The following is a 12,752-nucleotide window of genomic DNA, read 5'->3' as shown; positions in this document are numbered from 1 at the left end:
AATGTGGAACAGTCTGAATATGGAATTAAAGCAATGTCCAAACATAAAACAGTTCAAAAAGAGTTATAAAAATATGATCTTCTCGAACTATAAAGAAAGGGAAAATATTGAAATTAAGTGAATGTCTCTATTTAAATAAATAAATAAATAAATACATTTTTATGATGGGATATTATAGTATATAGTGTATCAGAAATCTGTTCACTATTTTTATTACAAATTATATCAGTAAGGAAGCTGACTAAATATTAACTGATAATTTATGGCAAAGGGGTGGGATTAAATAAGTGTTTCCTTCTTCCCACTCCCTTTCAACATGTAAATTAATAAGAACGGTAGCTATATTGAAATGTATTGATTTTTTTGTATAGTATTTTTTTCACTCTCTTATTTTCTTTTCTAAATGTACCTGTATATTGTTTACATGCTTGAAATAAATTACCAATCAATCAAATACCTAAATACCTGGAATTCGCAGCAATGGACAGTGCACAAGAGAGTACAGACAGGGTGGAGTAGGTGGAGACAAGTGTCCGGGGAGATTGGTGTTGTGACAAAAGGATGTTAGCAATAGTGAAATGGAAGATTTACAATATCATAGTGAGATCTCCTATGATGCATGTTGTGGAGATGGTGGAACTAACAAAAAGACATGAAGCTGAGCTGGAGGTGAGATTTTTGTTGGGAGTGACAAGGATGGATAAGATTAGAAAAGAATATATCAGAGGGACAGTTAAGGTTGGAGGTAAAGTTAGAGAGGCAAGGCTAAGACGGTCTGGACATTTGCAGATGATGAGTAATGGATAATGTCGAATGTGGAGCTGTCAGGAAGAAGGAAAAGGGAAAGACTAAAGAAAAGATTCATGGATGTAATGCAGGGCACACAGAAGGTTGGGAAAACAGAGGAGGATACTGGTGATAGGATGAGATGGAGGCAGATTATCCACTGTGGCGACCATTAACCTCTTAAGCCCCAACGCCCCCTGATACGGGGGTAAAAGGCAGGAGATCAGTTAGGCTTGGGGCTTAAGAGGTTAAGGGGAGGAGCTAATAGACTTAAAAGAAATCTATCAAGAGTTTTTCTTCCAGAAGCACAAATATATTTTGTGAGACTCTGTTAAAAACTTCATCACTGCAACCGTATCGAATAACTTACAGCATGTTTTAGCTTTCACAAAACATGACATTATTTACTATTTTTGCTGTCTTCCATAGGTCATGTTCATCAACACTTCCTCCTCTCTCTCATCCTTAAATTCCTCCGTTAACTCGTTTGAGTCAATATGCAATGATTCAACAGTCAACAAAGTTTTCTACACCATCCACACCTCCATGGCCATCCTCCTCTTCCTTCCACTCTACATCTTCATCCTCTACATGGGCTTCCAACAGTGGTGTCAGAAATCTGCACATGCAGGGACAACAATGACCAACTCCAACTTCTTCACCTACAACATGATGTTGGTGGAGAGTTTTGGAGCTTTTGGATCGGTCTTCTATACCGTGGGTGGTTACACCAATAACATAATAATGATCACTGTTGGAATGTATATGTTTGTCATCCTTTTTCCTGTAGAGACTTTGTTTCATGTCCTGACCTGTCTGGAGCGCTACCTGGCTGTTGTTCACCCCATCACCTATATGCATCTACGAGAATCACATGGTGTCAGGATTAGAAACATCTGTGCTGTTTGTAATTGGCTGCAGTGTGTTGCATGGTTTGGGATACATTTCTTGCTTGGGACTCAATATTTAAATATCCTACTTCTGCCCTACTTCGGTGTCTGCATGGTTGTTGTTGTTTTTTGTTGCCTCTCTGTTCTTCATGTTCTGAGTCGCCCAAGACCAGGGGATGTGGGCAAACACAAGGAACAGTTTGACCAATCAAAGCTCAAGGCTTTCCGCATGATCACGGTGATAACAGGAGTGCTCCTGCTGAGATTTGCTGGGGTGATTATTTTGTTTGTATTGCAATATTTTCCATTGAAAGAATCGTGCGTTTTGACTGAATTAGCATTATGGTTGAGTGTACCCAGCCGCCTGGTTCTTCCTCTGCTGTTTCTGCACAAAGTAGGAAAACTGGAATGTTGTAGCAAAAAATAAATAAATAAATAAATCACGATATAAGAGGCACCCGTGAAGTAACTGTTGAAGTTTCTATGGCTCATTGATGTTTTAGTGTTTTTAATGTACTGTATCTCCTCAGAGATAGTTTATGTTGCTAATTATCATTGTTGTGTACTATGATATTACATTACAATATTAACTTCAGATAGATGACATAAAGAGTTGAGCATAATTTTTTTGACATGCATAAGAGCCAAAACCATTCAAGAATATTCCACTTCTTTGCCTTTAATAAACTCCTGGGTTGCTTTGGCTTCATCTTTTGGATCATTGTGTCACAGCGGGGTGCGCCAGTATTTTGCAAAGGACTCAAGAGCAGATACTGTAGGAGACAGAACTCAACTTAAACCAAAAGCGAGCCTTTATTTGGGCTGATGAAAAACAACAACATTAACATTAAGGTAAAATCAGAAACCACTACTAAACTGAGAATAGGCTATGACAACTATGAAACTCTGACAAAACTATGAAAGCTATGACGAGACTATGGTTTGGCATAACAGACAACCTCACAATGAGTGAGCAAAAACACACAGACTAAATACACACAAGGGGTAATCAGGGGAAGTGGAAACACACGAGGAAACAGCTGACACAAATGAACCTAATGGCGTCATAGGGAAAGTGAACCTAAATACAATGACAAAGATGCACCAAACTCTTTCAAAATAAAGCAGGAAACACTAAGAACATACAATATTCTAAGAATAAAACTAAAATACGCAAAACACTGGGTCGCAGACCCAGTACCGTGATGCATTGTCCATCTTTTTTATGAAACACCGCCCAGTCAGTGTGACTACATTGTCTCTGAACACATCAGAATTAATTTGGCTCATTTTGTCCAATGTCACATCATCATTAAACACTAGTGTCCCAACACCAATGACAGCCATGTACGCCTAAGCAATGACACTGCCTCCACCGTGTTTTAAAACCGATGTAAAGGTATGCTTTGGATCACCTTCTTCATACCTTTTTTTCGCCATTGATCTTGGTTTCATTCGTCCAAAGAATGTTTTTCCAGAACTGTGCTGGGTCTTATTTAAATAATCTAGGCTTTCTATTCTTGAGGCCAGTGGTGGTCCTAGCCTGCCCCCCCCCCCACACACACACACATACACATAAAACATAAAACATATTAAGGATTGTACATTAACATAAAACTGTTGTCGAAATTCACCAGAGAAACACACACACACACACACACATGAAGAGAGGGAGAGTATGCATTGTATGCAAACGGCTACCAAACAGCCATCATAATTCGTCATACATTGAGATGAGGACAAATCAACAACTGACAATGACTAATTAATATTAAAATCTGTAACATAATGTATTGTTTGGAGTTTAGTCTGTTACTGTTACTATTTTTACCATTTCTTTTTGGAGCAACTGTAACCCACATTATTTCCTTAGGGATTAATAAAGTATTCTGATTTTGATTTTGATTGTTTCAGGATGACCTGCCATTATCCAATGACACATCTGCTTACCTGTATCTTTTGCTCGTTTCTCGTTTCTAAACTGAGCTCCTGATGGCTTTGAACTTTTCTTGTCCATCTTCCATTGGTTTTAATTTTGGACTGCAGTATGAACACAAATCCCCCAACTCGAGGATCGCCACAACATAACCTAATAGACCTACACCTTAGTTCACAGATTCACTTTGTCTAAGGTGTATTTCTGGGATTTCACACAACCCAGGATTCAAATCATGAATACATAATGGGCTTGGATTTACAACATTATGAATGAAAACATTATGAATGAAATGTGCTCTATTTGGAGGCAGCAGGTCTCCCTCCCCTTTCCACGGGTTGTGTGTGAGACATTAAATCATCAAAATATAAAATATAAATTTTAAATTGTTATCCAAGCCCGAGTCCTAAAGTGTGTATTTATTTTCTTACTCTTCTTATATATATTGTTTGTTTACTTGCACAGCTGTAACTGGAGCCTCGTCCTCTCGTCTCTCTCTATAGTGTACTGTATGCAGCGGAGATGACAATAAAGTTTTACTTTGACTTCAGCAGCGAGCAGGCTCACCGAGGGCTCTCACGCTCACTTTTCACATATAGAATTTAGGAAAAACATCGGTGCAAATTATAAGTCCCCTGCCGCCCCGCCCTCTCCTCCCTGTGCCGCAAGCAGCAGGCGCACCTCGCAAACGGAGGGCGCCCTTACTCCCAGCAAATGGGCGATAGAAAACCGATCGGTGCCTATGCCATTCCCAATATGCGCTGGCTGATGTCGGGGCAGCATGATGCCCGTGATGCCGCCCTGGGCAACCGCCCGTGTCGACCCGTATCAAAAACCGCTACTCCTTGAAGCCTATGAGTGGCTTGCACCTTGTAGTGAACCCTCTGTATGCACTTTCCTGCAGTCTTCTCTTTACGGTAGACTTGAATATCGAAACATCTAACTCCTGGAGAGTGTTGTTCACTTGGTTGACTGTTGTGAGGGGATTTCTCTTCATTTATTATGTTTGATGGCCCAAATTTGAGCACTACACCAAATACCGGGTATGAGGTTATTATGTGACACCTCTCAAAACACAAATATATCCACACCTACAACCACTAAATGATTGTCTTGTGGCCAGGGATGCACATCACATTTGAATAAGATGTCATTAGTGCAAAGCCCACACTTTTTCCCAATCTGGCTTTCATAGAGCTCACTCTACTGAAACTGCACTTGTTGAGTCTCCGGTGACATTGTGATGAGATGTGATGCAGGAGAATGCTCTGTTTTGCTGATGTTGGATCTGACATCTGCCTATTACACTGTTGACCTTCATAGTTTGCTAAATAGGCTGAGACACTGGGTGGGTACATCTGGGTCTTCTTTGAACTGGTTCACATCTTATTTGTGTGAACGATCCTTACTATTGCGTGATGTAGAAACAGTGATTGTGGATTGTTTTGTCACTGGGATAGACTGAAGAGACGGTATTCTATATTCAAATCCATCCTCACCCCGAGCCACTAAATGTTCTTTACTTGGCCACTGGCACATATAAAATTTAAATTTGCAGTCAGAGCTCTTTCAGCATGCAAAGAACTGCCGCTTTTGTTTATTTAGAATTTTTCCAGACACACCTGTTTGAACAAGCTATTATTGTTACAGGACACTGGTCTATGGCAGTGTTTGGGAAAAAAAAACAGAAAGAGACATGCCAAGAAACAAACAAAAATTCTGTAATCAAGATTTGATGAATAATTATTTTTGATAGTGTGAAAATGACGGATGTGACGCCAACAGCGTTTGCAGTTTCACACAGTTTGTATTGGCTCTGTTTTTTTGCTAAAAGCACAACCACACACCTCATCGTTCACAGGAGAGACATGATCATGTGATGGACCTCAGGTGTGTGTCAGCCTCCCCTGACACCGCACCCTGAATGCACTTCTCCACTCCTCCCCTGCAGCTAAGCCACAAACCACACCCCGCCATAGATAGGCTTCATTACCAGTGTTTTGCTTGATTGTTTTATGTACCATGAAAAATACTAAAGATGTACAGGTCCAACAGTTTCTTTGTTGAGTGATGGTAACATTAATGTTCTTGGAAACTATTCATGTAAAGTAACTTAAAGACAGTAAAGTCTACTGGCACCAGCCGACTTTGAATACAAACTTTTTAAATTATCTTCTCTAAGGACAGCTACAGTGTTTCGACCTTTAAGAACACCAAATCGCTGAAAATTATTTGTAGTAATGAATATGTTTGTAAGCTGAAAATGTAATTTGTAAAATAAGATAACTGTAACAAGATTGTATTTTAATAATAATAAATATTTAGCGTATGTGTATGTTTCTGCTTTTTGTAAACTCACAACAGAGGTAATTGTTCTTTTATTCAAATGTTTGCCTGTTGACCTTTACATGTAGCGCTATGTTTGGAATTTTGCTCATTAAAATCTGAGCTGCAAGAAAAGAAAAACAAAACAAAACAGAAAGATGAAGAAAGCAATGAGTTTGCACCTTCTCTTTACATACAAAAGTTTATTTTTTAATAACTAACCTCGTATTGTGGATGAATAATCTCAGTTGTTCTCCTGACTGAAGTTTGGTCCGTGTATAGCATCCTGCTAAGCAATTGCATTTGTCCCTGACCACCAGAATCCCTCACGTTAACTTTTATGGAGTGGAAAAAAAGTTAGCGTTAATCCTCCAGCTTCACTGTGCTAATGTTATGCTAACATAGCCGTGTCGCTAGCAGTCGCATAGCACAACATTATATACCAGGTAGTCCAACTTCAGTAACCCTGCAAATGCCACTGCTGTTTAGTTTTCTGTCTTCATTTATGTTGGAAGTGGTAGCAGAGCTGTACGTTTTAATTAAATTTCAAAAATCTCTCAGTCAGAACATGGTCTGTCATGTTTAGGTGGAAACTAGCGAGCTAACTTCCTGTTAACTTCTAACTCCGTTAAATTTAATAAATTCTGTTTTCATGGATGCCTGGATGTTAAACTTAATTGTTACACCTGATAAAGCAGCAACGCTGATGATTTTATTAAAGATGAAAGAATTTAGACCGTTTTTAACTCTTAGTGTTCATTTGACTTTGGGCCCTGAAGCAGATGGAGTTTTGGACCCAGATTACTCCGCGAAGCTCCTCACTACGGCAGCCGTAATGCTCTGACAATCCATCAAGCAGTGCAGCTTACCAAAGTTGTACTAAAACATTCAAGGTCAGTAAGCACAACCAGAATTCATACATAAGGCACACCTCGAGTTTTGAGAAAATTAAAGGATTTTAAGTGTGCCTTATAGCGTGGAAAATACGTTATACAGAAGAAAAGAATATATCGCAATATATATCGTTACCGCACGTGCTTCGAATTATACCGCGATATGGATTTTAGGCCATATTGCCCAGCCCTAATGGACATGTACGTCTTTTTCACAGGACTTGTGTCATGGAGGCTTATATGCATCCTCAGGGATGGTATGCAGCCAACATCATCACTGTCATATGCAAACGCCTCACATTCCTCTCGCAACATCTTCCTCGCAGCCGCTCGCTGATTTTCATCCAGATGCTGGAGATCCACTGATGGGTCCCATGACTTTGGTCTCTGTTGGTTTTCTTGTGTCTGTGTGTTACTCGGGTTGTGTGACTTTAGCTCTTTACCGTTTTTGTTCTCTTGTGTCGGCTCGTTTACTTTAGTCTGGATGCCAGCTGCGTATACAGTCTTTACTGGTTCAAGGTATCCAATCACTTTACAGCTCTCCAGATAAATGGTGTGGTCTGTATTGTTAGTCACAGGGATGGGCACATATGGTACTTTTCTGTCTGGGATTTTCTCCAATACGTCATTGAATATTATGCCCTCTGGTGGTGGGTCAGCCCCATCAGGCAGAAAGAGCATGTCTTGGCCCCGGGCATGTGAACCAACCTGTGCCCGTAAATAAACTCTTCTTATGCCAGTCCTTACCACACCTGTCTCTGGGCATTCATTGCTGTTCTGCACAAGATTGACAACATTATGTGCAGTGCGTACAGTTATTTGAAATGCTTTACTCACATAGTGTGCTAGCTGTTTTCTTCCTCCTTTGTTTTTTACATCTTCCTGATTCACGATAGCTTCAATGACATTGTAGCCGATGATGGGATTGCTGGCCACAGCTGGGTACTGGGTACTAGTACTGGGACTTGCAGCTCATTGGTTGGAGACAAATCGCTGCCTAGTCTGAAGCTGACTTCTATCCAGCCAATTTAGGGAATGGGTGTGTCATTTGCTGCAAACACTTTAAGCGTCTCATTGTCTAACAGTTCTGAGACAGGTCTGACGACCGTGTGAGGGAGGTGGTTTTGTCGCCAGTTTTCATTTACTATACTGGACTGTGCCCCTGAATCCCATAACACCTTGGCTGGGTGATTGTCCATAACACAGTTTACAGTATATCTGTTTCCTACCAGGCTTACTAGCCATGACTTTCGTTGAGGGGGTAGATAGTGAACCTCAGTTACCGCTGATGGGACACTAGCTGCAGTTTCTTTGGAAGAGATTGGTGAGCTTGGCTGTTTGTTATGGGACCGTGGGCTTTGGACTACTTTTGGTCCTATCTCAGTAGTCCCTCCCCATTTCCCGATGACAGTCTCGGTGCTCGGCATCCACGGGAGTAGTGGCCCTCTCACCCACATTTGAAACAGTGCAGGCAGTTCTCTCCTTTCCCCTCTTCTTTGCACTTTTTACAGCCCTTTTCTCATTGCTTTGGTGCCATGGTGTGGTGACTGGTTTCCATAGCAGCCATGATCATTTGTTTCATCTCTTTACATAGTTCTTCTATAATCTGCTGCGTGTCTGACTTAGTCTCTTTATTTTTCACTGTTGTCATGGCCACTGTAGCGGGGGATTCTCAGGGTTTGGAGGGGCTTTGAGGAGATGTCAGGGCTGTTTGGCATTCTGTTTGGAGCTCTTGCACCTTGGGAATCTTGGCTGCAGTGGACCTTTTCCGTTTCTCAAATCTTTCATTTTCTAGCTTTGAAGCTTCGTTGACTTTCTCAATCAGTTCTTCATCAGTTATGGTTATGTCGTTTAGGGAGGACAGTAGCTGATACTTGATAGAGTCACTGAGCAGCCCAGTTTCAATGGAGCGGAGGAATTAGCGCTGGATGGTGGCTCTGCTATACATTTCATCTGTCTCCTCATTTGCCGCTTTCCATAACAACTTCTCTTTAAGTTCAATGGCACGAAATACAAAGTTTAAGGCAGTTTCTTTGGGCTCTTAGGAGATACATAGATGCTAGAAGCCTGTATGCCCAGGCTTCTAGCATCTTGCACCCTGCTGTTATGTGCTGGACAGCCAATACTCCAAATCACATCTAAACACAAACTACTGGTTTTCATGCACTGTGGAGTGCAACCCTGAAAATTTGACTGGACATTATTTTGAATTTCCCCCCCATTAAACCAGAGTTTTGTTTTGTTTTTGTTTGTTTTTTTTAATTAAATTTAATTGAGTTTGTTCATACTGTAAGATTACTTTGATTATAAAGAAAATGGTAATAAGGTACATGAATTATTTAAAGGCTGGATGGTTTAAAAGGTTATAGAACAGGTTATTTTAAAACTGCATTCCTCTTGTTTGCTTTGTCCATTTAACACATTAATTCAATAATGTCATGGCATCATACTAAATAGAGTAGTGTTGGCTTGCCATTGAAGATTCATAGTTTACAAAATAAGAATTTAAAATTTATAAGACCATAAGCTTTTTTGTTGTTAATTAAAGACCTTTCAATTCATTATCGCTTTGACTTATTAAGTCAATTTTTTTTAACAAAATGCAAAAGTAGGAGAAAAAGGTGCAAAGTCTATTTTAGTATATTTTTTTGTTTTTACATTACCTTAAAGGCAACTCAAATAGACACGGTCTATTTTAATTAATTATTTGTTTTCAGTAGTGACCCTGGCTTCAGTGACACAAGTTAGTGGAACTGAACCATGATGATCTTTATTAATAGGCCAATAAAGAAATAATAATCAAAATAACCAAACTCACCCTTTATACTTAGTTGAGTAATTTTTTAATTGTATTAGAGGCGCACAAAAACTTTTTGTCATGAATCGCTGTGCGGCAGGCAGGAGTTGGACCCAAAATGCAGACACTCAGGCACGAGGTTTAAACAAGAAGAACTCTGCTTTATTTGCTGGCAGGAGAAAGGCATACAAACTAAACTCACAAACTAGACTCACAAGGGAGACACAGGGAGATCCACACAGCAAGAGGGACGACACGACACTGACTCAGAGAAACATGGGGTTTAAATACACTGGGAAGTAACGAGGGGAATGAGACACAGAAGGAGAGCACAGCTGGGGGAAATCAGAACTGACGAGACAGGGAGCAAAGTAGGATACACTCACATGAGACACAGACCTTCAAAGTAAAACAGGAAGACGCAAACTAGACTAGGGGAGACAGAGCAACTAAGAAACACAGACAATACCAACAACAAAGAGACACAGAGGGGAGCTACTAAATACTCAGAGAACTAAACAGAATACAAGAAAACCAAACAAAGACACTACACTAAAGAATAAGCTGGGACAACAAAGTGAACTAAGAACATAATACAAAAAACTCAGAGGCACAAGAAACTCAAAACACTGGGTCACTGACCCAGGACCCTGACACTTTTAAAGTAACAGAAGCTAATCAAATCAATCAAGATGATAGAAATGTAATATTAATCACTTATCTGAATCCTCCTTTAGCTTCCTTGAATGCCAAAACTTTTCAGAGCTAAATTCAGAAACATCCACCTAACATCTATTACATTCAGTTCGTTCATCCATATGATCACTTTTGCATGAATCAGCTGATTCTCAGAGGGTTAGGTCAAAGCTCCTTTCCAATTTGATTATTGAAATGAACATGAAATTGTTTCGGCCACAATCAATAGGTTTACTCTTCATAAGAACTATATGGAAATGTTTTAATAATGGATCCACGTGGGTGATGGAGGGGGACACAGGCAGCTGTAGCCAGTTGCTGTCTCCAAGCCAACTGGAGTGACCAAACTGGACTTCTTGGTTGTGTTTTTCATATAGGTGGAACATTTTGATGGGATTAACTGACAAATAATATAATGTGTTTTCTGTCACAGATCTTTCAGGAAGTTCATGCTTCAGTTTTGGTGGGCAAAATTGTACTTGTTGGCTTCTGGAACTACTTAAACTGCATCTTTGTAGCTCAGGAAATTTTCTGGATCAAGCTTGTTAACCAAGTGAGCTACTATTAGATAGCTTACACCCCATCTTTTAACCCAAATATGGTCACATTTGAGAACATCAGCAACAGCCACAACTTCAATGATCCAGAATCCAGTTAGTTGTGTCATGGTGATTACCAGTGTTGGGGAGTAACGGAATACATGTACTGCCGTTACGTATTTAAAATACAAAATATGAGTAACTGTATTCCGTTACAGTTACAGTTTAAAAAGGTGGTATTTAGAATACAGTTACTTTGTTGAAATAAATTGATTGCACTGTGGTACTTTCCAGTTTCATATTGTCACAGATTAGGACTGTTTGGGTTTTGTTTGACAGCTACGTTCTGTTGTTCCAGGCGGCAGCGTTAAGGTTGCCATGGTTACAGGGTGACGCTCTCTCTCTGCGTGTTTCCTGGGTGAGAGAGCGCCTTTTTGTTGTTGTTGTTGTGCTAAGCTAATAGGCAGAATGCTACAGGTATAGCTCTAATGAATGTAGCCTCATAGGCAGTGTAGTCCGTGCTGCAGGGAGAATGGACTGCCATACCCGTGATGTGTCTGTGAGCGCCAGGAGGGACAAAAAGGAGAGTAGAAAAGTACGAGTTGTCACCGAGCAGAAACAGGAGATGGAAGCATGTAAATATAATAATAACCACTGCAGCCAAAAAGAGTGCCAGTTGTAAGTAAGCTATTAAGACTCGACTGTACACCGTGTTCGTGTTTTCCTCCAAAACAATAAGTTCTGTTGGAGCAGCCTTTCAACGCCTCTCTCTGTCTCTCGGTAGCAAAGTTGACCCAGACAACAAAGTAAAGTTATTTTTTGGCTACGAGCCCGACACAGAACCCGACGTATTAGCTTCACGTAGCTATAAAAAGCATGATACTATATTAAGTAATCCAAAGTATTCAGAATACGTTACTCTCATTGAGTAATATAACGGAATACATTACAGAATACATTTTGGGGCATGTATTCTGTAATCTGTAATGGAATACATTTTTAAAGTAACCTTCACAACACTGGTGATTACGTCCATCTTTATTGTAGTATATGGATACAGCAAAGATCCATAGACTTCAGTTCAAATGTGTACTGTTTATAGGTATTAACGAGTCTGTACAGCTAAGCTGTCAAATTTTCTCAATTTACGCAACTATCATACATCATCTAAAACCATCAAAAACAACTCCCACCTATACGTAGTTGTAGTAAATTTTTAAGTAATATTAGTAATACAACAATATTGGAAATAAATGCTACTACTAATAAATAGAATAGAATAGCATAGACTAACCCTTTAATGTTGCTGTAAATACACAACAAAATGTTGGATGCTCAATGCCAACTGTGCAGAAATCAAATATAAATAGTAAGACAGCAGAATAAATAAAAAAAAACCCCACAAAAAACAGGAGAAACATATACAATCAAGAAGAATTTATAAAAAAAAAAACCCCCAAACAATAGAAAAGCACACATTGGACTTGTTTTGAATTTGTGAGTGGCCTGAGTGTGTGGGGTGATACTGTTGACAGTCTGAATGGTCTTGGGGAAGACGCTGTTAGTGAGGTGCCAAGCGGGTGCAGCCGGTTAAACAGGTGGTGGGCGGGGTAGAGATGACCTGTGATGGCAGTGATTTTTCTGAGACCCGAGGATCTGTTGATGGTCTCCAGGAATAGCAGTGAACAGCCAGTTATTTTGGGGGACAGTGTTAATTACCTGCTGTGTTTTCCTCAGCACAAGATAGAAGTGCAGCAACTGCTGGGATGTCTTTACCAAGGTGTCAAGATGAGATCAGTGGAGGCAAATTTTACCCGTTCCTCATTTATAATGAGGTAGAAGTGGACCTAAAGTCCATTATGAGTTGTTTTGTTTGAAGGACATTAAGCT

The 12,752-nt window shown here is 39.9% G+C and overlaps 1 protein-coding gene across 1 annotated transcript; it reads left to right on the top strand.

Annotated features, from left to right (window-relative positions):
- Positions 1-1,218: 1,218 nt before the first annotated feature.
- Positions 1,219-2,103, top strand: LOC148103624 (uncharacterized). Its single transcript, XM_087839161.1, has one exon. It carries the CDS (start codon positions 1,219-1,221, stop codon positions 2,101-2,103), a length of 885 nt encoding a protein of 294 aa, XP_087695287.1.
- Positions 2,104-12,752: the final 10,649 nt, after the last annotated feature.

The sequence above is a fragment of the Neolamprologus brichardi genome, chromosome 3, assembly GCF_056152115.1.
Source record: "Neolamprologus brichardi isolate AB-2024 chromosome 3, ASM5615211v1, whole genome shotgun sequence".
Taxonomy (NCBI): Eukaryota; Metazoa; Chordata; class Actinopteri; order Cichliformes; family Cichlidae; genus Neolamprologus; species Neolamprologus brichardi.
The sequence above is the reverse complement of the archived record's forward strand: the minus strand, read 5'-3'. Positions and strand labels throughout refer to the sequence as shown.